The 26,988-nt window shown below is 36.0% G+C and overlaps 1 protein-coding gene across 5 annotated transcripts in view; it reads left to right on the plus strand.

Annotated features, from left to right (window-relative positions):
- Positions 1–26,988, plus strand: part of ulk4 (unc-51 like kinase 4) — a 244,137-nt gene that overhangs the window by 69,768 nt on the left and 147,381 nt on the right. For all 5 annotated transcript variants that reach the window (XM_048152779.1, XM_048152780.1, XM_048152778.1 and 2 more), the window contains exon 22: positions 5,261–5,388. In XM_048152779.1, the coding sequence (XP_048008736.1) occupies positions 5,261–5,388 (128 nt within the window). The remainder of the gene's footprint in view (positions 1–5,260; positions 5,389–26,988) is intronic.

Below are 26,988 nucleotides of genomic sequence, written 5' to 3' on the forward strand. Positions count from 1 at the left end.
TGTGACGATTTTGAGTTTTCGTTGAACGGCGTGTCTGTGGCGGCCTGACACAATTTGATGTTTCACCATGAAACAGGAAGCTGTTGTAAGTCAGGCATACAATATCCGATCTGCCCCAAACTTCATGTTTGATAAAAGCCCTGGCCTGAAGATGTCTACATGCCAATATTCAGTTACAGTCATAGCGCCACCTGTTGGCAACGGGAAATGACATGCTTTACACTGTAATTCACTCCCTGAAACACATTTAAAAATGCTATAAAGTAACAAACATGCTAGAAACACATTAAATCATGCAACATTTGGCTAAGTGCTAATGTATGCAATTAACGCCATGAAACAAAGTTGTTGTAACTCAGGCATACAATGTCCAATCTGCCCCAAACTTCACATGTTTGAGAACAGGCCTGCCCTGAACACATCTACATGACAGTATTCATTTATAGTAACAGCGCCTCCCACTGGCAACAGGGAGTGATGTGTAAACACTGTGATGCACTACTAGTTACATACTAAAATATGCAATTGAGTATCAAACATGCTAGCAACACTTAGCTGAGAGCTAAAGCATGCTATTATCATCATGAAACAGGAAGTTGTTGTAACTCATGCATACAATGTCCAGTCTGCCTCAGACTTCACATGTTTGATAAGTGCCCTGGCCTGAAGACATCTACACACCATATATATATATATATATATATATATATATATATATATATATATAGTCATAGCGCCACCAGCTGGTAGCAGGAAGTGTGGGAAATACAAATGACTCACGTAGCCCTCGTATATTTATATACTTAAATGCACATTGCCCGCCGTGCTCTGTTTTCCTAAAGCCACCGGTGGCACGGGTGCCCTTTCATCGCTGCTTGTAGCTTTTAATTTAATTTGGAACTTGAAATCATATTTGGAAATTTGAAATCATATTTTTCTTATTGTTTGTCATTTACTTCTTTGTTCTTTTTTTATATAAAATAACTTAATGATAGTGCAAGAGGTTTTGAAAGCAGCTCCATTTCTCATTCACTTCCATTATATTAAACAGGCCAGGATAGAAATAATTGTTTATGGAAAGTCTCCATATTTTATTTATTTTTTTATTTTTTTCCCCTCTGTGACCTGTGATAACAGACCCTGGTCTCCTGTTAAAATTCCCTGCTTAATATTATTATTATTATTATTATTATTATTATTATTATTATTATTATTATTTTTATCATGCTGAGAAATTACAGTACTTTACTAAAAATGTACTGAGTGTCACTGAGTGTGCTGAAGAAATTTAGTGCGTTACAATTGCCCCCAGTGTTTGAACTCGTTAGGCATAACAGTTTCGTTCAGTACATACTGACCCCAATTCTGATCATTTCACTATGTTTGACCATAACTCTCTGAACAGTGGTGTCAATGCAGCAGCAGTTCAGCACATCCAATGTGAAGAAAATGCTGCATATAGTGCAGAATTGTTTTTTTTTTTTTCAGTTCTGCCAATAAGTTTTTGATTTCTTTCAGTTTGGCACACACTTTGTACATCCTGTGCCATCTCTCTCTGCTTTGTGTTATTGACAGCCTGTATCGTTCTTAGTACTGGCAGCACTTCATCGGTCAACAACTTTAAGATCGGACCATTTTTGTTAGTCTCAGCAACTATACGGTGTTCTGAAGCAGCTGCGTTTGCAGGCGCTGTGCCTCACTGCCACTCAGCATTCTTTCTTTTGTTAGTAACACCTGCAGAAAGACTGGCAGAAGAGGTTTTTTATGTTTTTTTATTTTTTTATTTTTTTTGTCTCTCTCGAGCCTTGACTTCTGGATGTAGAAGTACTCTGGTCTGTGATGTTTTTTTTGTTTTTTTTCCCAATTGTTTCAAATTAATTGATAATTGATTTCTTTGGTGCTGCCCTTTGATGATCCAATTCAACCATACTAATAAGCAAAAAAATGTCTTTAGAAAAACATCACATTTGTGATCAGCCTGAAGCTTATTAATTTCACTTTTGGTGTGAAAGAGCCTTTACATTTGCCAAAAATATAACTTTTTTTTTTGGTTATTAAAAAACAAACAAGCAAGCCAAGTTCAGGTGAGAATAAGTAACAACAGTAATTTAAGACATTGCTTTCTATAAGAAGTAACTAAGAATGAAAAATACTTCTACAACATTTATTAATCTTAGTTAATGTTTACTAAAATAGTTGGTGCAATATGTAAGAATTTTGCAGTAAAATATCCAAAAACCACTAGGCCAGTGTTATATATTTTTTTCATTTGAGTACTTACAATATCCCAAATGTTTGCAACTTTGTAAATCATGAGAAAATTGCAGTTTTAACCAAGGCTCCGGGACGTGTGAGGAGTCGCCTGTTAATTGCCATCATACTCGCGTTACCCTCGGTTTCTGGTTTTATTTTGTAGAAACCATGGAAACACTAAAGATGCTTTAATATTTACATTTTAATAGGCAAGGGAACAACTGTTTTGATATATTTATAGACAGAAAACTAATTATTGTTATATAGCTCAACATGTTTAGTATTGAGCTGTAGATTTGTTTAAATCTAATTTTCTTGATTTTTTGCGAGTACCATGCTTTAGTTCTATTTTTAGTAACGGTAATACAGCATTTTCTCCATTATACAGTGTTTTAAAATTAATTGCATGTCATTTATCAACACAAGCCATCCAGCATTTAATATGATATTCTAAAATCGATCTAGTTTACTGCATTGTGGAACAAGTGTCTCACAGGAGCCACCGAGCGAATGCACAGAGTAACATTATAACATTTTCAACACACTCAAATGTATCTAATATGATAAACAGAGCTGTTACCTCATACTCATGACCGGAAAAGCAGAGCCGGCGATTGTGGCATAATAAAAGTTCCACTGCTCGCGGCGTGTGTTGCTCCAGTGGCCTTGTTCAGCTCCCACAACACTCGGTCCTGCTCTGCTTCATACTACAGTAACGTTAACAATCGCATCCATGAACATGATTTCTCCCGAGTCCTACTCCAATTCTCAAGCTACGCCTTTGTTTTGAATAGGCCTCTAGCGACCTATAGTGGACAAAAAAGATTACATATTGCACCTTTAACTAATGTTGACAAATAAAACCTTATTGTAAATTACCTATATATATTTTTTTGTATTCTTCGAATATAAAGTTCAAAAGAACCACATTTACTGTATTTGAAATATAAATATTTTTGTAGCATTACAAATGTCTTTACTGTCACTTTTGATTAATTTAATACATCCTTGCTGAATAAAATGATTAATTTCTTAAAAAAAAAAAAAAAAAAAAAAAAGAATGGTAGTGTAGTTTTAGCTAATCATATTCATAACCATTATTTCTGTAAATTTAAAGGTGCCGTAGAACATGTTTTCAAAAGATGTAATATAAGTCTAAGGTGTCCCCTGAATGTGTCTGTGAAGTTTCAGCTCAAAATACCCCATAGATTTTTGATGCCTATTTTGGGGCATCATTAAATATGCGCCGATTCAGGCTGCGGCCCCTTTAAATTCTCGTGCTCCCCTCCCCCCGAGCTCGCGCTTGCCTTAAACAGCATAAACAAAGTTCACACAAAGTGTTCGTCATGCAACATGTCTAATCGCGTAAGTATGGTATTTATTTGGATGTATACATTTGATTTTGAATGAGTTTGATGGTGCTCCGTGGCTAAAGCTAACATCACACACTGTTGGAGAGATTTTTAAAGAATGAAGTTGTTTATGAATTATACCGACTGCAAGTGTTTAAAAAATGACAACAGTCTTGTCTCCGTGAATACAGTAAGAAACGATGGTAACTTTAAACCTATTTAACAGTACATTAGCAACATGCTAACGAAACATTTAGAAAGACAATTTACAAATATCACTAAGAATAGCATGTTATCATGTCAGTTATTATTGCTCCATCTGGCATTTTTCACTATTGTCCTTGCTTGCTTACCTAGTCTGATGATTCAGCTGTGCACATCCAGACGTCCTGCCCTTGTCTAATGCCTTGAACATGAGCTGGCATATGCAAATATTGGGGGTGTACATATTAATGAGCCCGACTGTTGCGTCACAGTCAGTGTTATGTTGAGATTCGCCTGTTCTCAGAGGTCTTTTAAACAAATGAGATTTATATAAGAAGGAGGAAACAATGGTGTTTGAGACTCACTGTATGTCATTTCCCTGTACTGAACTTTTGTTATTCAACTATGCCAAGGTAAATTCAATTTTTAATTCTAGGGCACCTTTAACCGTTATGTCCAGTTTTCATCAGGAATTATTTATAGGTATCCCAGTTCTTTCCCCCACATAATTAATTTTACAAGTTCTTTCAAAATTTCTCAATCCTCTTTTCAGAAACTGACTGCAACTTATGTTTCTCTTAGATTTACCCAGCAGCCCGTGAAGCAATGCCGGCCACGTGGCGTGTCAGGAACGAGCAAAACATTGTACGGCTCTGTTTTGCTCTTTATCTGAGGCAGTAATCAATTGGAAAATGGGCTGTATAAATTGATTTAAATGCCACTGTATACTGCCTTCAAGGCCCTCTCAGATTAACAATGCTAATTTTCTTTGACCTGTATTCATTTGCATGCAAATTTCCAATTTGACTCTGAATATTAGAAAAACAAAAAAACCTTTTGAGTACCTAAAACTTACTGGATCACCTCCGGACCAATTATAAACTGCTGTGGATTTCTCTGCTTAATTCCCCTGACGAATAGAAGTCCAGAACGTGGCGTGTTTATTCATACATTGTCTAGCATAGAATTTAAATTTCAATGAAGCGCCGAGCGACTGGGCTAATTGGGTAAGGAAGAGCCGCAATCTCGGAGTGCAGCTTGGAATACTGTTGATGTAATTACGATCCATGCCGAGAGTACAGTAGGTGCGTTTGAAATTAATTAACTCCCCTTCTCGTGCTGTAGTTAATCCTAATGTTTCGGATTGTTTTGCTTTTGACAGTTCCCCCCCAATTATGCTGATAGTGAAAGTTAATCAATTCCTCCTGATTTGCTGTCCACTAAATGCTGTGGAACTCATTAGCTTATTAACCTCTGTTTTATATCAAGTGCATTTCGGGGGGCTTTTCCATCCCCTCCAGCACCTCTCTGTGTAAGTGATAGCACCTGTCAAATTACTGTCAGACAATTGGGGCTTATGCCACACTAAATGTCCAGAGACCTCCCGGTCTTTTTAAATGACGCGTGTGTGCTAACAAGACTGTGCTAACGGCTTGAACGCCTCTTTGCAGGACTTTGTTATGAAGATAATCCGCTCTCTGGAGAGTCCGTCTTCAGTCATCCGCGCCAAGGCCTTCCTCGTTCTTCTGCAGGTCCTTATGAACAACAGAGAGATGCTTCTGCTCTGCTGTAACTCCAGGTAAACACTCTACACAATGAAATCCCAACAACCAACGGTGCAGAATACATTGACAGAGCACACATGTTATAGATCCGGTGAAATGCTTCTGTTCATCAATGGCGCTGAGAGCCAAATATACACGGAACGGTAAATAAAGACAAAAGAACAGAAGAAAAAGCAGGAGAGATGTTCCTCTTGTGCCTTATATCCAAGAAAAAACACACCACAAATAATTCCACATATGAATCAGAAAGAGAGAAAAAAGACCATCAGGGAGATGGAGATAGGGAAACACATAGACTAAATCAATATCATATATGTTTCATAAATGGTTGGTGGAAAGATGCATGAGAGGGTGGGAACTTTAGTGAGTCTGTTGCTCCACTGGACAGTAACTGTTTTAGTTGAAGGATTTTAAGGATTTAGGATTTAAGTTTCAGTGACTTTCCCCTGTTATGTTATGACTGCAAAAGTTCCACAAAATTTCTTTCCAACATTGATGATGTTTTAAACATTTCTTAGCACATTCTCATATTTAAGGGTGAAGTAAGGTTTTTTTTATTTTATTTTTTTTTTATACATTTTCTTAACCCAGTTTGTTCTGTTTGTCGTCATCTTGACTATTAGTATGCCTTTCATTGGCTTTTCTCCCCCAAAAGTGTAAACATTGAGCCTCCCAAGCACCATCAACACACTGAGAGTGGTCCAGTAAGATCTGTCAATCTCTTTCCAGCTCAACCTATAGTAAGAGTTTGGGGCGTGACTACTGTAGCAGGATGAGCCAAAGGGTGTTTAGATGGTGTGGGACCATGACTGATGCATTACACGGGAAAATAAATTCAGCTTTGGTTAAAGAAGTGCAAACCAAAATTCACTGCCTTTAGACCTTCAAATATTAAACTGGCCAGAAATATACACTGCAATACAACATCATCATGCACCTCTTCAGAAAGACAAATGTACCAGTTTGTAATGTTTATTTTGTGTCTAGTGTAGACAGCCTCAAACAGTTGTGGTTTGTCATGTCAAAGACATGTAAAAGGTGGGGTAAGTTATTTTTCAAAAACACCGTTTGGAAGTTAGTCTGGCCAACACCAACAACAAACATGTATCCAATCAGCATTAGGGGGCGTATGAAGGTTGAGGATTAGAGAACGAGCAAGAGGGAGATTTGAAGAAAAGGAGGCTGCTTTGATTCTGCTTCAGATGTGAGTAACACTGGGTTTGAGTGTCACTGATTGTCTGAAGCTGCTGTGCTGTTGGCGACTAACAACAAACTCTTGTTTGTATTTACTCTTGTGTACTGTACATTCGTTTTTTTGTGTTTCCTTGTCGTTCGTTCATCATCTGCACTTTATTTTTCACTCTCGCTTTGCATGTGTAATAGTGGCCAGATAGTGAGAGCTGTGCAGGTAAACCACTGCGCACTGACAACCGCTAGAGAATGCAGTGTTTAGCTTCATTGTTAGTGCTCTCACCTCGCCTGCCAACAGCGAACGGGCTGGGGTTCGATACCGACTTGGAGCAGGGTGGCAGGATTGGAGGGTGAGTTTTGGAGGTGGAGCAATGAAGAGAGGGGTGGATTTGTTTGGATTGATTTCATATATCAACAATGTCCAACAGCATTTTTGAAAAATGGCTTACCCCACCTTTAAAGTGTTAGCCTACTCAATTGCTTTCTCATGACACATATCAATACAGCTAAAAGTATTCCTAATATGTTGGAATTACTTTTACCTGTTCACAAGCCTTCACAAGCACACATTAGAGCTGTATTTGTGATGTTTGAATTGGGGGAAGCGTGATTGATGAAAGGGGCATTTGCAAGGTTTTTTGGAAATATGCTTTATTTTGTAATTCCTCTAGATGCCACTAGTGTCACAGAATCTACATTCTGTCAAATTTAGAAGATTTTCACAAAAAAGAAATATATAAATTAGAAGAAAAAAAAAAAAAGACTGATTCTGTCTGGACCTATTATTGCATTGACCATCAGAAAAATGATTGGTTTGACGGTGTGTGTGAATAATGCTATGTGAGTGGTGCTTCATACATCTCTACACAATTGTTTTTTTTTTTGCCCGCAAGATTTCAATAATCTGACCAGGCACCTAAATATACAGTACAACATCACCAAGACCACAGAATCACTCCTCAGAAATAACAGGATTTCAAACATCAAGGACTATAAGCTATAAGTTTTTGGTTGGTAGAAAGTTAATAATGAAAAGATCTCCTGAAGAAATTAGAGGGTATACATGAAATTCAGAGATGATAGACTATAGATTAGAATTTATGATGGTCACCTTCATCTGGATGGTGATTGCAGGGGGAGAGCTGCCTCTAGACACGACATGAAAACTTAAATAGATGAGTTTCATTCTCTCATCCTTCAAATGTCTCTCTGCTCCAAAAGTCATTTCCTCAAACAGGATTAGTCAAAACGAGATTATGGATGAGGACATTTTTTTATGAACTATTGGGGAGTTATTTTTCAAACTGGTTTAGGGCTGTTAATGATTAATTGATCATTTTAATAGTTTAATTGAGTAATAATTAATCAGTGTCAGCATTTAGTATTTTTTCTGACACTCAATACAAGCTCAATGAAATTGACTGCAAGAGCCTGTTTCTGATCACTGCAGATCAGAGCTTAAAAACGGGAAAAAAAAAAAAAAAAAAAATCAAAAAATTAAATCATTTCACTCCGAGCAGAATCGGTATTTTAACATTTCTGTTCCAGCGTTCCTTCTGTATTATTAACATTCCGAAACCAGTTTGTTTAGAAAAAATAATGGTTAATAGCTTTATTTTTTAACTTTTTTTTTGTTTGCATGTAGCCTACTTAATAATAATAATAATAATAATACGTGCAGAATTTTATTTATTTAAAAACAAAGAGAGTATTTGCCATCTTAGCCAATAGGCCTACCTATCTTTTATAACAAGATTCTGTCCAAATGTGAACCTATTAAACCAAAGGAAAATCTATCAATGTGTTATAAAGTATTTTTTCACGATATTTTAAAATTTTTGCTGCATGGTTAAAAATACAGACGCTATTCCTGAGAGGAAAAAAGATATGTCGTGTAGCCTATACGTCACATTTTATTATTACATTCAGAAATGGCCTTATGTAAGTTATCGGTAAATAAAATAAAATGTATAATATATAATATAATTATAATGTTTGTAAACATAAATTCTGCCCTATTTTATTTTACCACAAAACCTCTATTGTTAACAGCCTATTCAGGCTAAATAAACATCAAGCCAAAATGATTTTTTTTTTTTTTTTTTTATTCTCTTTTCTTTTTTAACACCATTCCATTGCTATATTCAAGGCGAGAAACAGGTTTATTTACTAGAAATAAAACTAAATAAGATCCTAAACAAATTAATTTAAAGTGAATCTGAAGCCTACCTTTCTCATTCGGCACAAATCAAACTGTTTCCATTTTCGAGACGAATGCTAAACTATTATTTATTATGTAAGCTTTGTACTTCACTTGCATTATCGACGTCATCCTTCACATAATAGCACAGTGAGGCGGTGGTCACGGGTGGTAAACGGCAGATTGTATTACAGAATTGAATTGAGCAGTGTAACGTTTTATATGTTTGGTTGATTGCATTTTATTTTAATTATTTAACAGGCTGCGATATCAAGTAAGCAATGCAAGAATTTGTGTGTGCACGTGAGGCGCCGGCGCGACCACTGGAATTTTTTGTACTGCGTAATTTATGGTCATACAGGTACAGTGGGGATCGAAAGTTTGGAACCCCTTTCAGAATCTGTGAAAATGTTAAAATTTTTAACAAAACGAGAGATCATAAAAAATGCTTGTTATTTTTTGTTTAGTACTGTCCTGAGTAAGATATTTTACATAAAAGATGTTTACATATAGTCCACAAGACAAAAAAAAATAGCTGAATTTATTAAAATAACCCCGTTCAAAAGTTTGGGAACCCTTGGATCTTAATATGTGTGTGGTTACCTGATGATCCATGACTGTTTGTTTGTTTTGTGATGGTTGTTCATGAGTCTCTTCTTCAGAGACTGAACTCTGTTCTTCAGAAAAATCCTCCAGGTCTTGCAAATTCTTCAGTTTTCCAGCATCTTTTGCATATTTGAACCCTTTACAGCAGTGACTGTATGATTTTGAGATCCGTCTTTTCACACTGAGGACAACTGAGGGACTCAAACACTTTCATGAACAACCATCACACAACATAAAAACAGTCATGGATCATCAGGTAACCACACACAGTATTAAGATCCAAGGGTTCCCAAACTTTTGAACGGGGTTATTTTAATAAATTCAGCTATTTTTTTGTCTTGTGGACTATATGTAAACATCTTTTATGTAAAATATCTTACTCAGGACAGTATTAAACAAAAAATAACATGCATTTTATATAATCTCTTGTTTTGTTAAAAATTTTCACATTCACAGATTCTGAAAGGGGTTACCAAACTTTCGATCCCCACTGTAAAAGCAAGACATAATTCATACATTTACAAAAAAACACTTAAATAACGAAAACAAGCAGAATGTCTGTTTCCTTTCCTAGATCTTTGGAGTGCGCCACAATGAACCATTTTCGTTTTGTTCATCTGTAGACCTAATTATATAGTGAAATATCGCGTAGCCTATAGGCCTAAATATTCCCTTATATTGTATATGTGTTATGTAGGCCTATAGTTTTATTCTGTTTTCTCCGTTCACAAAAGCGCTGCATGTGTGTGATGTGACGTTGTGTGAACTTATGTTCTACATATCCTGCAATTTTCGCTGGTTTCAAAGCGCACAACAAGCTGCATATTAGCCTACTTGACATTCATTTTCACATAAATGTAGGCCTAATGCTTGATGGTTGGTGACATATATCATCGGAAAAACTAATGCCAGGGCATTGCCATTGTGACTTACCTAACCTATGATGACTTGACAGCTGAGCCTGAGCGCGGCCATTTCACACACTTTGGATGTGTCACTGTCACATTTGCATAGGCTGTACTATTTGGATTTGTGATTGGTTGATATTAAAGAGAACGGAAAAATAACGTTATTAACCGGTTAATGGCCATTTCTGTTCAGAACGATTACATTTGATTTTGTTTTCCGTTTCTGGTTACATTCCAGTCAAAATTTCATTAGTTTCTGGTTTTCACGTTCCTTGAACCGGTACAGAGCCCTGCTGGAGATGCTTTGATAGTATGTTTGAACATGATGACAAGCATTATAAACATTTGTCACCATCCACCAGTCTCCCTGACAGCATCTGATGGCCCCCCCGACATCATCATGTAAGTGTTAGCCGATAAAACATGTGCTGTAATTCTTGCTGCGACTGAAGTGATATGTTGTAAACCATGCTTACTGCAAGCTGTAATTTGTCTTGCATTAATGTTAATAATTAATGTTCATGTAATTAATGTTAATACTTTAAAGGGATAATTCAACCATATATACTTTTTTTTTTTTTGGTCCATACAGTTGAAGTCAGTGGTCACCAAAACTGTTTTGAAATTGATCCATGTGAAATTGATACCAAACATAAATGCATTAAAATAAAGAGGACTGAAATTGTATTTATAGAGTAAAATACCAATACTGGTAAAACAGTTAAACAAGGCATTTTTCATACTATCCCAGTTTAACATACAGAGACAACTGTAAGTGACACATTAATAGATTTCCCTAAAAAGTATAAGATTCTGTGGCACTTTCAAAACATGGCATTAAATTCAAATGAGGGCTGTTGATTTAAAGCATTAATTTAAGTAATTAGTTATGGAAAAATAATGCGGATAAAATGATTTTACACGCCCGCCCAGCCCCAGGCCTACATAGGTCACGTTACATTTCTTACAGTTGACTGTTGACGGACATAAAGCAGAGCAACAACTCACTGCATTATGTAGCCTATAGAATGCAGTTAGAATTCCCCGAAAATTCAAGATATCAGGGCAAAAATGCCCCTGTATGAGTTTTATTTATATTGTATAGTTAAGCAATATCACATGAGTAACAAGTGCAATATTACACAAGTGCAAATGTGATATTGATTTTATAAACAGTTCAATGAATAAGTTAATATTGTGTTATTTTTTTGTCTCAATATTGTCTGTTTTTGCTCAATTTTGCCAATGAAAATATTACCTGTAAAGCCAGAGCATAACTGTTGTGCGTCTCCGAGCATCACATTGAGGTGTTTCGTTTCTGAATTAATCCGTATTTTGAGCAAATCAGTCGGGGGTGACCAATGATTCAATGGCCCATTCATAAAGAGAGTGAATGAATCAGCCATTTGAATGAATCATTTAGACATTTACCACCACCTATTGGTAGTTTTAGTTTCATATTTAGAACATTACTTCATTTAAAAAAAAAAAAAAAGGGCATCATTTGCCCAAAAATGAAAATTCTGTTTACATTTATTCACCCTCATATAGTTTCAAACCTGTATGACTTTCTTTCTTTTGCGGAATATAAAAGAAGATATTTCGAGGAATGTTGTTTTGGTCTGTAAATATATCTAAATACCAATTCAGATGCAGCTCCTGGGGGAAAATAAATAAATAAATAAATAAATAAATAAAATATGGCCATTGAAGCCTAAAAGTTTGTGTTATAAATTCTATGTTGAATCAAATAAATTATTTCTTTCTAAAACTAGTTTTCGTAATGTCTATTTGATGCTTTTCTCTTCTAACGCAATAATGACTTTAAATTCTACTTTAAATTAAACTTTAAATAAATGATCTTTTAGGGGTAATTTCTCAGCCAAATTTGATGTGTGATTAATTTATTAGGTAAAAATAAATTAGGTTTTGTTAATCGGCACATCATGTAATTAATTAGATTAAACATTTTAATTGCTTGACAGCCCTAATTAAAATACAATCAACAGTACAAATTCTTTCCTTAACCCAGCTCATTTTGGCGTGGCAACAGATATGCTTGACCTCGAACTGTGAAACCAATGACAGAAACAGGCCGATCATTTAAAACTTTTACATTTTCCATAATTGAGTCTCTTTCCCTCAATCTTACATAAGAAGCCTGGATCTTGAAACTGATCTCATTATTCCTTTTGTATGTACATCTTCGGAATATAACCGGTCATTTTCTTTAATCATGTTCTCCTAATTCATCTATATTTAATTTGAAGCCAGGCTTGAACAGCTGAAGCTCCTAATTGCTCTCATCACTGTCTCACAAACACAGGATGTCTGTCATCACTAGCATTTCCTCTGCCTGGGAACGAGATGTGCTCTCTCTTCTTGCTCTCTCTCTCTCATTTTCTCCTTCTACCTCTGAGTCCAAGCAGTGCCGCACTGATGGAGTGTGTCAGAACTGACCCAGCGTTCCATCTCCCAGAGTGAGAGCGTTTCCTCGCTGTTCTCATAAACACTTCTCTAATTAGCAGTGCAGCGTCTGCTGCATGCAGCCCTGTCAGATGAGTGCTGCAGCCCGCCTCAGACATGTCAAACCGGACACGTTGTGTCCAGCCCCTCTCTGGTCAGAGCAGACACATTGAGTTCTCCCAGCTTCCAGATAAGGGGATGTTTTTAACTCAATAAGACGGCAGCAGAGCTCAGAGGTAGTGAGGAGATGTCTCTGTTCTAGGATTGGTCCTCTGGAGGTTTCTGATGGAGGAGGGGTTGGAGCTGTACTGGAGCTTTTAATTTGAACGTTGAGATAAGAATGTTTCATTTTAGAGACTGCAGAAATGGACTTTGCAGAATATTTGCATAGTTGAAAAGGTTTGTCATTTTATTATTATTTTATTTTTATTTTTTTTACAGTGGTAATAAATACTTACAGCTACTGCTGTTAACTGATCATTCTAACTCCCTTATACTCTAACAATTTGTTTGTGGCATTTCCCTAGCATCAATCTGGAATTCATTTTTCATATTTAATGTGCTTCCTTATAGCTTCATAGTGCACGCTTTATGATTTAGATCTGTTTTATGTCCAGTGGTCTAGGTTATAAGTTTTTTATTTATTTTTTTTTTTTTAACAGTTCAGTGCAACTATGCTGGGTTGTCAGGGTGTTGCTAGGGTGTTCTGTGTGATCTTTAGGTGGTTTCTGACCCAAGTTAAAAAAAAAAAAAAAGCCTGCCCAAAATTACTATGATATTCTTGGTCTTGCTTGTCCCCTTTCAATATATATATACAGTACAGTCCAAAAGTTTGGAACCACTAAGATTTTTAATGTTTTTAAAAGAAGTTTCGTCTGCTCACCAAGGCTACATTTATTTAATTAAAAATACAGTAAAAAACAGTAATATTGTGAAATATTATTACAATTTAAAATAACTGTGTACTATTTAAATATATTTGACAAAGTAATTTATTCCTGTGATGCAAAGCTGAATTTTCAGCATCGTTACTCCAGTCTTCAGTGTCACATGATCCTTCAGAAATCATTCTAATATGCTGATTTGCTGCTCAATAAACATTTATGATTATTTTCAATGTTGAAAACAGTTGTGTACTTTTTTTTCAGGATTCCTTGATGAATAGAAAGTTCAAAAGAACAGCATTTATCTGAAATACAAAGCTTCTGTAGCATTATACACTACCGTTCAAAAGTTTGGGGTCAGTAAGAATTTTTATTTTTCTTTTTTTTGAAAAGAAATTAAAGAAATGAATACTTTTATTCAGCAAGAATGCATTAAATCAATCAAAAGTGACAGTAAAGACATTTATAATGTTACAAAAGATTAGATTTCAGATAAACACTGTTCTTTTGAACTTTCTATTCATCAAATAATCCTGAAAAAAAATATTGTACACAAATATTTTGTACAATTGTACACATTAAATGTTTCTTGAGCAGCAGATCATCATATTAGAATGATTTCTGAAGGATCATGTGACACTGAAGACTGGAGTAATGATGCTGAAAATTCAGCTTTGCCATCACAGGAATAAATTACTTTGTGAAATATATTTAAATAGTACACAGTTATTTTAAATTGTAATAATATTTCACAATATTACTGTTTTTTACTGTATTTTTAATTAAATAAATGTAGCCTTGGTGAGCAGACAAAACTTCTTTTAAAAACATTAAAAATCTTAGTGGTTCCAAACTTTTGGACTGTACTGTACATATATATATATATATAGAAAACCTATATAATAATATAATAATACTTTAAATTACGAGAACAAATTCGTTAAATTATGAGAAAAATGTCATAATTTAACGAATTTGTTCTCATAATTTAACGACTTTTTTCTCGTAATTTAATGACTTTATTCTCAACATTTTATCTCAACTTTTTTTCTCATAATTTAACGAATTTGTTCTCATAATCTAACGACATTTTTCTTGTAATTTAATGACTTTATTCTCAACATTTTATCTCGACTTTTTTCTTGAAATTTAACAACTTTAATCTCGTGATGGTTTTATTTTTTTAATATTGCTTGGCCCTAATCCTCTTCCGTAATATATATATATATATATATATATATATATATATATATATATATATATATATATATATATAAACAAAAAAAGTACAATAACAAATGACAGCAACAACAACCAAAACAATACCCACTAAAATAATAAATTAAAATGCGATAGAAAATGAATGTCAAGTAGACGGCATGTAGAGATATGTAAAGTTGGAGATCTGACAACAAAAGGCAGGTTGTTCCATAATCTTGGACCAGCGACAGCAAAAGCACGATCACCCCTCAATTTGAGACACACTCGGGAATAGTTAATAGAAGCTTATTTGAGGATCTTAGCGTTGCATTTGAGTTATAAGATTTAAATAAGCTCAACTAAGTATAAAACCAAGTAAGTTGAATCCTGTATTGCATAGATAACCAGCCCAACAAAGATAGTAATGGAGTTATATGGTCTGTCTTCTTGGCATTCATGATCATTCTTGCAGCGGCATTTTGAACTAGCTGGATATGTGTGATATGAGACTGACAAGCCCCAAGGTAAATGTCATTACAATAATCTAACCGTCAAAAGATAAAAGCATGAATTACTTTTTCCAAATCACTAGTTGAAAGAATCGATTTTAATTTGGCTATTGCCTTTAGAAAAAGCAGTTCCGAACCACAGTTTTTATCTGTTTATCAAACTTCAGCGAGGAATCAAAAATGACTCCCAAGTTTTTTACTTGACCCAGGTAATAATTGGAGATTATCGGCCATCCATGTTTTTACTTCCTCCAAAAAACATAAGGAGTGTTGCCCCTGAGTCATTACTATTTGGCCTCAAAGGCTCATAAATTTGAGTGTCATCCACATATAGATGGTAAAACACACCATATTATTTAAAAATCATTCCCAAATGGAGCATATACAGTGAAAACAAGACTGGACCCAAAATGGATCCTTGAGAAATGGATGTCGATGAATCCTGGGGAGGAAAAATAGTTACCAAGCTTAACTGTAAAAGATCTTTGTGGGCAAAAAAAAAACAAAAAAAAAAAAAACAAAAAAAACAAACAAAAACAAACAAAAAAAACATTGTCATTGTAGCAATGCATGAAGTAATTTTCAAACCAAGCAGATTGCTGGTCAATGTGGCCAATTAGCGGCACCAACTTGAACACAAGTGAAATCTGCTTGGAGAACTTTTATTCCCCTTAAGCAAAACTCTCGATTGTGTGGATTCCTATTGAAATTACTAGATTTCACCTGCAAAATTTAACTGAGCAAAGATAAATGTGGCCATACTTTAAGTCTATAGTTTCTCCTCCGCCCCATCAGATTTAGTAGTACTACTAATAACATTCCCAGTAATCTGCTTAAGTCGATGTCACTCGTCACCCTTTCTGAGTTTAAATGCTCTATCAGAAGGCATAAGCAAACAACAAATGGTACTAATATACACTCACTGTGTGCTTTAAAACTAATCATTATCCTTACCTTTATTCCCATACCCAAATCCCAGATGGCCAGACAGTGATTCATCTTTAATGAAACATTCAAATATTCGTGTCCTGGATTCTGTGAGCCAGGAGATTGTAGTATGTATACTGTGAGTTTATAAAAGCTTACCTTAAATATATAATATCAATAAATAGCGCTCATAAATGACTATTGAGATGTGCTCACTTGAAATGAGTGGAAGCTTGGACCCAGAAATTGTATTCCTTATGTCAGGGGTAGGGAACCATTTTGGACCAAAGAGACTTTTTTTCACCCTTTTGATAATGCATTTTTCATCATATTTTGATTTAACTCATCAGCTCTTTATTTATTTATTTATATAAAACTGAAAGCTGCATGGGTTATCATACAGGTATAAATACAACACATTTATTGGACATATGGTCTGCGGTAAATACAGTGATACATCACTGATTGGTGCATAGTCAAGTCAAGTCACCTTTATTTGTATAGCACTTTTTACAATGTAGATTGTGTCAAAGCAGCTTTACATTGATAACTGGTACATCATTTTGGCTGCACAGCAGCTCTTAAAGAATAGTGTCAATGCAGGCAGATTAAAGCACTGTTGATTATCAAATGTCAAGTCAAATGTCAAGTGTCCCCAACTAAGCAAGCCAAAGGTGACAGCGGCAAGGAACCCAAACTCCAACAGTTGACATCAGGTGGCAAACAAGTGGCAAATAGGTGTTAAAATGGAGAAAAAACCTTGGGGGAAACCAGGCTTAGTCGGGGGGCCAGTTCTCCTCTGGCGAACAGTGCTTTGTTACGATTCAGGTTGCTTTCATAAGTCCGATAGGATTGCAACATTCAAAGTATTTATTTCAGTTCCATCCAGTTGAGGATCGTATTCATCACGCCGGTATGATTGGTTGTTGAGGAACTGTGCCACTGGTTGTCGTGTTGATGAGGCCTTCACGATGAATGATCTAGTTGACTCAATCTCTGCTGATACTTCAGGACTGCGTTGTGGTCGTGTCAAGGCGCAGGTCCTTGGTCTCACCTGGATACGGCCCGGATCTGGTTGACTACAGTAAACCTTGGGATAAACAGAAAGACTCATATTAGCGTAGATGCCATTCTTCTTCTGATGTAACGAGTACATCTGGTGTTATAGGAAGTGTTCCCGGTTCCGGCTGACCTAATTTATGCAGCCTAATAATCCTTTATCGGAATTTAAAAATATAAATTGATGATGTGTTATGTGTATGCCAGGTTAAAGAGATGCTCTGAGTGTTAAAAAGTGTTTAATTTGAAAATGCTTTGAAAATGTTTCACATATTTAGTAAATCTTATTAATGCATATTACTGCATAAACTCTTCTGTGAAAAGGTTATTGATTGTCCCTTTAGAATCAGTAACTGCGTACAGCCCCATTGATAGCAATAACTGCAAATAAACTCATTGTGAATTTATTTATGAGAGTTTCACACCACTGTGGAGGAATTGTGGCCCACTCCTCTTCGCAGAACTATTTCAGCTCAGTGATATTTTTAGGCTTTTGAACATGAACTCCATGTTTTAGATTCTGCCTTGCTTTTATGTTTTGCAATATTGCTGCATTACCCAACTGTGTTACAGCTTTATTTTACGGATGGATAGTTTAACATTCTCTGCTATGCAGCAGAATTCATGGTTGCCTCAAATACGACAAGGCATCCAAGGTCCTGATACCTCAAACCATTCCCAAAACATTAATATTTTGATTCATCTGTCCATAAGATGTTGTTCCAGAACTCTTGAGGTTCATCCAGGTGCAAATGTGAGACAGGTTTTAGTGTTTTCTTGATTCGATCTTGCTCCTTTGCCATGGACCCAATTTTTCCTAAGGGTAGAGTCATGTACACTGACATTCGCTGAGGTCTAAGGTTTTTTCATTGTGGCTTCACGTTCAGATAACAGACCCCTTTCACATTTCCAGGGTTCTGGAAATCCATCAAAGTTGGGTAAATATATAGTGGTGAATGAAAACTACAACAAATACCTGTATAAATTTGCTAATACAAATGTGCTAATGGATGGGTTGATATAAATATAAGGCTCTGGTTGCTATAGGTGTTGGTTAGTGCACAAAAAAACAGCTCAGAATGAAATATTGATAGACTTTTACCAGGTTATTTTATTCATTGGCTCCTTGTAAAGGAAGTTTGAGTGTCCTTGGTTTAGATGGTGCTGTTCTCATGCATCTCTGTCTCATAGTGCTGCCCAGTCTTTAGATTAGAATCCATTAATCAGGAAATCTGGTCTATTTTCTGCATAGCAAGTAGATCTAAAGCTGCTGCCAGACCCTCATCAGTTTTCAAATGAATTCTCTCCGTGCCCTGACATACCTAATTCATATAATCAAGGGTTCGGTAATTGACTGATAAGTTGAAAATGTTGCCTCAGAGCAGACAAAACCAAATATATGACCCCATTCTGTGGGTCTATAAGAACCGGTTCACAAATCACTGCATTACTGCTCGAACTGTCAGGATAACAAAGAACCGCTAGGGAATGAAATGTTACCCTGTCACTCCTGTTGTTCCCAGTCATTCAGTCAAGAAACGATCTCGCGTAGGATTCCAATTATAACCATATGCATGTAGAGCCATAAACGCACAGCAGTCCTGGCACCCAGTAAATGTAATTTATTGTGAAAGTCACAGTTCCCTTTTCTCATTTCTGTTCTTCCTCAGGTAATGTAGCGGCTGGCTCGCCATGTCCGTCTAATAAAGGGCTGCTTGATCCTAACATCTCAGAATAAATGGTTTTGTAAATCATGCTCATGTCTCCAGATTTTCATTTTCTCCCTCATACCTTCTCACCTACGAGCACTTGAGTATCCCTGACATCCGACAACAATTCTTTCTGAGAGAGGGAAAATGATAGCCTTTTGGGAGGAGGAAATTTATTAGGCTAATCCAGTCTGGCAGCAACAGAACTCCATTGGTGCACTTGTAAATACCAAGGTTGTCATTATTGCCTCTCTCCTGTCAGTAAGCAGAGGTGTGTTGAATTTTGTGAGGACCCTCAGAGTGCTTGTTTTATTTTAGATTTGTGGCAACGATTGTTCTTTGTCCAAAATGTTTAATTAATCTTGAAAAACCTTGCAGAAAAACCTTGATGGAGAGGTTTCGTTCAGAATACTGGCAAATAATATTTGTTGAAGGGAGAAACCTCATCAAATAGTGCTTATAATTACAATTAATAATAATAATGAATGAAAAACACTGCTCCTAAATTTTTATAATATTAATGATAACACTAGTTAACTGCATTAACTAACTTGAGCTAACCGCAAGCAATATATACATATATATATATATATATATATATATATATATATATATATATATATATATATATATATATATATATATATATGTTTGTTTTTTTTTGTTTTTATTAACTAACATTAACCTAATTTTACTTAAAAAAAATTGTCATTTTCTTGTTAGTGCATTAACTAATGTAAACCGATACAACTAAGTGTATCAGTAAATGTTGATATTATTATTAGCTAAGATTAGTAAATGCTGTGGTGTAGAAGTATTGTTAATTGTTACTTCATGTTAACTAAACCCGAGTTCACACTGCAGGATTTCAAAGTCAGATGGATCAGCGACAGGAGGTTACACATTGCATGACAATAGGAAGAATCGTTGACAGCTCTGTCTGGTCTGCAAACTACGTTTCACAAACAAACAGAAGCGAGAAGTGATAAGGAAATAATGCAAGGTCACACGCGAGACCGGAATTGTTAGTAAAAATGTTAGCTTGCAAGAAGCTTGCTATCCAAATTTTCTGTGCGCTAATTTGCAGCAAAAAAAGAGACAAAGAAAAAAAGATTATGCTGGAGGAAATGGTTGGGGAGATGCGGGTCTATAACTCCTCCCTGAACTTTCTGCTGCCCTATATCTTGCTCTCTCATTGGTTGTAGGTCATCGCCGATTTAGCAGACATTTTTCTCCAAAGCGACTTACAAATGAGAACAATAGAAGCAATTAAATCAACATGAGTACAACAGTCTGCAAGTGCCGTGTCAAGTTCCAGTTATTCCAGCAAAAGTGCTTGTAGCAAGGTTTTTGTTTGTTTTGTTTTTTTAATAGAGTGGGAGAATAGAAAAAGAAAAAGTAAGTGCTAATATTACTGGGTCAAGTGTTGACGAAAAAGATGTGTCTTTAGCAGTATTTTTGAAAATGGCTAAAGACTCAGCTGCTCGGATTGAGCTAAGCAGGTCATTCCACCAGCAGGGAACAGACAAGGAGAAGGTCCGTGAGAGTGATTTTGTGCCTCTTTGGGATGGCACCACAAGGCGCCATTCACTTGCAGAATTCAAGCTTCTGGAGGGTCTGAAGTAGTGAGTTTAGGTATAGTCGTGCAGAACCAGTGCTTGTCTTGTAGGCAAACATCAGAGCCTTGAATTTGATGCAAGCAGCTATTGGCAGCTTCTCACGAAGAGAGGTGTGGCGTGCGCTCTCTTCGGCTTGTTAAAGACCACTCTTGCTGCTGCGTTCTGTATAAATTGCAGAGGCTTGACAGTGCATGCTGGAAGGCCTGCCAAGAGAGCATTACAATAGTCCAGTCTGGATAGAACAAGAGCTTGGACGAGAATTTGTGTGGAATGAGTCTAATCTTCCTAATGTTGTGCAATGCAAATCTGCAGGACCAGGCCATTGTAGTAATATGATCTGTTAAGCTTAAACGATCATCCATCACCACTCCAAGGTTCCTGGCTGTCCTGGAAGGAGTTATGGTTGACGAACCAAGTTAAATGGAGAGGTTATGATGAAATGTTGGGTTGGCACTGACCACAAGCAGTTCCATCTTTGCAAGGTTGAGCTGAAGGTGGTGGTCATTCATCCAGGCAGATATGGCTGTTAGGCAAGCTGCGATGTGAGCATCAACCATCGGATCATCTGTTTGGAATGAGAGATAGAGTTGTGTATCATCTACATAGCAGTGATAGGGGGAAAAAAACCTGTTCCTGAATGACAGATCCTAGTGATAACATGTAGATGGAGAAGAGAAGTGGTCCAAGCACTGAGCCCTGAGGTACCCCAGTAGCAAGATGATGCGACTTAGACACCTCGCCCCTCCAAGATACCCTGAAGGACCTACCTGAGAGGTAAAACTTGAACCATTGGAGTGCGGTTCCCGAAATACCATTTGTCATGGTGGTGAACTGTGTCAAAGACAGATCCAGCAAGATGACTACTGATGATTTGGAAGCTGCTCATGCCAGTTTCAGGGCTTCAGTAACTGAGAGCAGGGCAGTCACAGTTGAGTGGTCACTCTTGAAGCCTGACTGGTTGTTGTCCAGGAGGTTGTTCTGAGTGAGATAAGTGTCTTTGCAATGAATGGAAGAATGGATATCAGTCTGTATTTTTCTAAAAAGTGCTGGATTTAGAGTGGGTTTCTTAATCAGTGGGATAATTCTAGCCTGCTTAAATGCTGTGGGAAATGTACCAATGTGAAGAGAAGTATTAATAATGTGAGTGAGTGCATGTACTTAACACTGCGTGATTGTCACTCATGTGAACAAGCACCGATTTGCCTCCAATTTCAGGCATTTGTCAGTGATTTCACAAAATCTGTCAGCGAGTGAAAATTGTGCCTAAAATCGTGCAGCGTGAACTCGGCATAATGTAGTTAACTAATGTTAACAAATGAAACCTTATTATAAACTGCCACCATGATAATAATAATAATAATGCAAACAAAACAATTGAAAATTATTTTTATTCATCCTTTAACAAGAAAGAAAGAAACTTTCACTTCAGCTGAAAGCACAGTGATTAATAACAATTTGCCCTAGCTAGTAAGAAAGACTTCCCAAGAGAACTTGAAGGCAGCATTACATTATACAATAGCAAAAACATTTCAAGAAGCTACATAATATATATATTTTTTTTCTTTCAGAAATTTCACCACAGGCGTTTTTTTCCAATTAGCCTGGGTTAAATTTAAAGGTTAAATTTAAAGTGAATGCTCACCACTCTAGTACAGTTTTTAGGAGACCTGTTGGAGTTTGAGCTGAGGTGTTTTTGTTGTTGTTGTTGTTGTTGTTGTTGTTGTTGTTGTTGTTGTTGTTGTTGTTGTTGTTGTTGTTTTGTTTTGTTTTTAATACAAATGCAAAGTACAAGTTCTGCTTCCATTAAAGTTGGACATATATTTTGTTAGATTATTGAAATATGGGGACAAGGGGGAATGGTGTCTAATAACTCTGCACAGCCCAGTCTGTGTGGTTTTTATCCCGTCAATTTTATTAACACTGTGAAAGTGTAAGAATCATTCCTTTGAACTCAAAGCCCAATCAAATGAATTGCATACCTGAAAATACTCTCTTCAAATTACTCCCAAGATTCTAAGAGATGAGCTTTGCTTTAAAGCTTCTGTCAATTATGAGTGTAGCTCTGTTCTGCTTGACCCTGGAAGAAATACTTGGCTGAAGAGAAAATGAGAACTGGAAGGCTGTGGTAGATTATAGCACAGATGACATTCAAAGCAATCAATTGAGTTTCTTAGTTTTGATGTTCCTTTGTTTCTTTTTGCTGAGGTCACTCATGAAATTCTAATACAAAAACAACATTCTAAGTTGTTTATTTAGATGAGGAAGATACACACATGTGAATGCTAAGGCAATAATCACTATTATATTGCCCATACTCTGTAAAAGCTAATGTATTAAACTTTGTGGTGAATCTTTTGGCGCTCTTCTTGAAAAAATTGTTTTACAGAGTACATAATTATGCTTCAAATTTTTGCAAATTTTTGAGAGCTGCTGTTAAGATTAAGTGATTAGGCTTACCCTTTTCTCCAGCTGTCAATGAAATGGATGGTAAAATCGCATAAATTTACATTCCAAGAGGTACCAGAATATCAGAGACTTGTAGTTTGCCTCTTTTTAACTTGGGCCAGTAAGTCAGAACCTTGGAAACACCCTAGCAACCACATAACAACCACCTAGAATACACTAAGATTATGGTGACAGAAATGTAAAAATATTACTTTGAATGCAGATGCTCATCCTAGTAGTTTTTCAGATGGAGAACAATTAAGATCCATTCATCCTCATATACAAGCATTGGCCCAAACCTTCTCTGCAAAGGTTAGAAGAAATCCAATTCAGCCATAAGCTCCAATGACTTTATATTTCTCACTCAAGGAACGATTCATTGGGTTGTAGCTTTCCAGCACATTGAAACACACATCACATGGAATCAATGGAGGTCACCTACACAGCCGTCAAGCTCAATCAGACTAATCTAAGAACAAACAGCATTCTTTGCAGATGAGCTCAGTGCCAGGTATGATTGTGAATGTAGCCTGCACACTACTTGTGTATTTATTTTTTTGCTTGATATCAAAAAAAAAAAAAAACGCTTGTGAAATGGTGAGCTATATTGTTTGCAATCCTTGCATCAGTGATCATTAACTTGCTAAGAATACTTAAATAAATGTCCATAATGAGAGGAATCAAATAGCTCTTGATCTTTTGAAACAATAGATCAATATGGCATGAAAACATTCAGAACTTTTTCAGAAGTTAGATGAATACTTAAATAGATAGTTGACCATTCACTTGCACATGCCACTGATGCCCACTTGTGTGTTCAGTAACTCCAGAAGCATTAACGATAAAGGCCGCGATATACTCACAGCAAAGTTCGAAATACCTTTGCTTGCGGTATACTGTTAGTGAACATGCAGATGCCACCTACGTTGCTGGATATGTAAATATGTTCACACTTTCCTCTTTGTAACAAAATAAACACACAACAAAAGTGAGAAAACAGCAGTTAAGAAACATTGATCATAGCGATGCAGATGTTTGCACAATTTCTGCATTTCAGCTCTCCAGTCAAGTAAAGTCACTTCCCATTTATTTACTTAGCACTTTATGTAATAGATTGCGTTAAACCAAATGGCTTTACAGTATTGAACATGAAAAACAGGGTTATTGTTGCTTTTAAATTAGAATTGCACTTCAATTTCTACTAAAAAGCAGCTCTCCAGTGTTTATGATTTTACTCATGGACATTTGACCTTGATGGACTGAAAAGAGGAAATGAACTGGAGAAGATATCCATGTCAAAGAAGGCGGAACCTTAGAGCACACCTACCTATTACATAATTGCCACAGCCTAATGGTATTTCGAAGGCGTTACCAGCCGGAGCAAACTTTTCCGGAAAGTTCGCTTTGGCAAGCTCCCAAAAAAATTGAACTTTTGAACTCCCAAAATGAACGTTTTGGCCCGATTTTGTTCATAATTTTGTCACACAAGTTTGTTCTTTGATTTTGCTTGAAGTATATTGGGGCCCTAGGAGTAGTAAGTGAGAAAGTCTACCAAACCTTGGGCTGTACATGGCTGTGTGTAAAACCTATGGCTTTGCATGTCCTTCCAAAGAATTTCAGAGTTAGGAAAGAGTGACTTAATTTTATTTTTAACAAAATTTATCATTTCGGTCTTACCTTAGTTTGACACATTTCAGCACATACTGTTTTGTTGTTGTGATGCAATGTACGGTAACTTTCCATTGCATTGTAACAGGAAGGGTAGGGCAGTGCAAATTATAAAGAGTGGAACTGTAACGTTTTGGAAGTAAAAATCATATTCATTTTCTCTTTAGACAAATTCATTTTTAGAAATGGCAAAAGCTGCAAGATATTACCAGGGGATCAGAGCTTAAGCAAAAATATGTGCTTCTGCAATTTTATATTGCAAAATTGTGCAAATGAGAATCGTGACAAATAACAGTTACCACTCCCATTAAGACTTGCAAAAAGCGTTTATTCTCACTTCACTCTCAAACAACTTTTGTATCTGTATACATTTGAATTGTATTTTACATTCATAGTCAATGAATTATAGTCTGTAGTTTTATATTGCTCAGCCATTTACCTCTTTTGCATTGATTCTTGGGGTGAATATTTCAATATTTCCAGAACCAAGGCTGCTGTAATAGTGGGTGATCACTGTTATATTCTTTTGGATCCAACAGTAAACTTGCAATTCATGAACAAGTGAAATTACTCATTTCGTAAGTGTTGTAAGTGTTTATTTAGAGTTCTTAACAATGACAGTTTGTTCGTTCGTTCATTCATTCATTCAATATTTTCTTTTTCTTTAAAGTAAAAAATGGAAATGTTCATAAAATGCTTAAATTACTTTGCTGGAGAAAAAAATGGACTTACAATGGAATATAAATTAATATGATCTATTTTACTGTTTTCATAGAAATTATTTAATATTCACTCTTTGGATATTGGATATTTAGCTGTTGTACTGCTTTAGATTTTACACCTTTCTTTCTCGGCAGTCACACATTTCTTTTTACTGGACGTTGAAGGGTTTAAAGCTTTTTGTTTGGTTGGCACTTTCTATATTGACTATTCTCGAAAGAGTTTTACCAAGAATATCCCTGAGCACAGAACTTCTGTGTTCATTTCAGTGCCAATTACAGTTCAGTAGAGTTGAGTCACTTAGCAACTATTTCAAAGGGAAGATTAAATCTTACATTATTGAGTTTTGGCCGTCCAAACAAGCTGTTTTAAATTATTTTAATGCTCATGTTAGCTTGTGGTTTTATTTATTTTTTGGTCAGTGCAGATTTTTTACAACAGGTACTTGCCAGGTTTGCATCCAGTCCCAGTTCTCCTCTTTGTCGAGTGTGCTAGTTAAGTAGGCGATTGCTCTCTCATTGGAGTTTAATCCAGTGTGTTCCCTCTAGTCCTATGTTCAAACTTACTTTCAGCCTCTGGTATAATTGCTGGGTGCATTTCCTTCCCACACTGCTGGGCTCTGTGCAATTTTCTCACTGTTTGCTTTTTCATCCGTGTCTAATTTGAGAGACGCGCCTCAGCAGAAGTGTGTGTGTATGTGTGTATGTGTGTGAGAGAGAGAGAGAGAGCGCGTGCGTTTGTTTGCGTGTGCCAGTTTGCATGATTGTGAGGGGCTGGGAGGAACTGACTCGCTTGCGGGGAAATGTTGAGGCACAGATTGTATAGAAGTGTGCAGTGCTGGTTGCAAACAAGTTAATTAACAGTGTTTCTTAATTAGCATGGGCTTGAGGGCAGAGACGGGCTGTCACTGCTGGTGCTGTGGATCTCACCCTCTCACAATCTCATTTCTCTCACTTAGAGCAGAGGAGAGGAGAGTTTGCTCTTGACAAGCTATTTTTAAAGACATCTGCACTGTTGTCAGAGCTGCACATTTTTAGTGTAAGAATAGTAATTGAATGATCTTAGAACATCTTAGGCCCTGCAATTAATTTAATGAGTACTACACAGTATGTCTGGATAGACTTGATGTCAAGCCAAGTTTTAAAGGAAAAAAAAAAAAAAAACTTATTTAGAGTAATAGTTTACCATAAAAACAAACATCTTTTTTAATGTATTTACTATTATGTCATACTGAACTTGTATGACTGTTTTTCTTCTGCTATATAATCATTTTGGTTACACTTTACAATAAGGTCCCATTAGTTAATGTATTAACTAACAATGAGCATTTGTAACATTATTTATTAATCTTTCTTAATGTTAGTTAATAAAAAAAATACAACTCTTCATTGTTAGTTCTTGTTAGCTCAGGTCCATTATACAGTATTAACAGATCCAACTTTTGATTTTAATTCTGTATTAGGAAATGTCGAAATTAGCATTAACTACAACTAGGGGTGGGAT

This window comes from Megalobrama amblycephala, linkage group LG13 (genome assembly GCF_018812025.1).
Source record: "Megalobrama amblycephala isolate DHTTF-2021 linkage group LG13, ASM1881202v1, whole genome shotgun sequence".
Taxonomy (NCBI): domain Eukaryota; kingdom Metazoa; phylum Chordata; class Actinopteri; order Cypriniformes; family Xenocyprididae; genus Megalobrama; species Megalobrama amblycephala.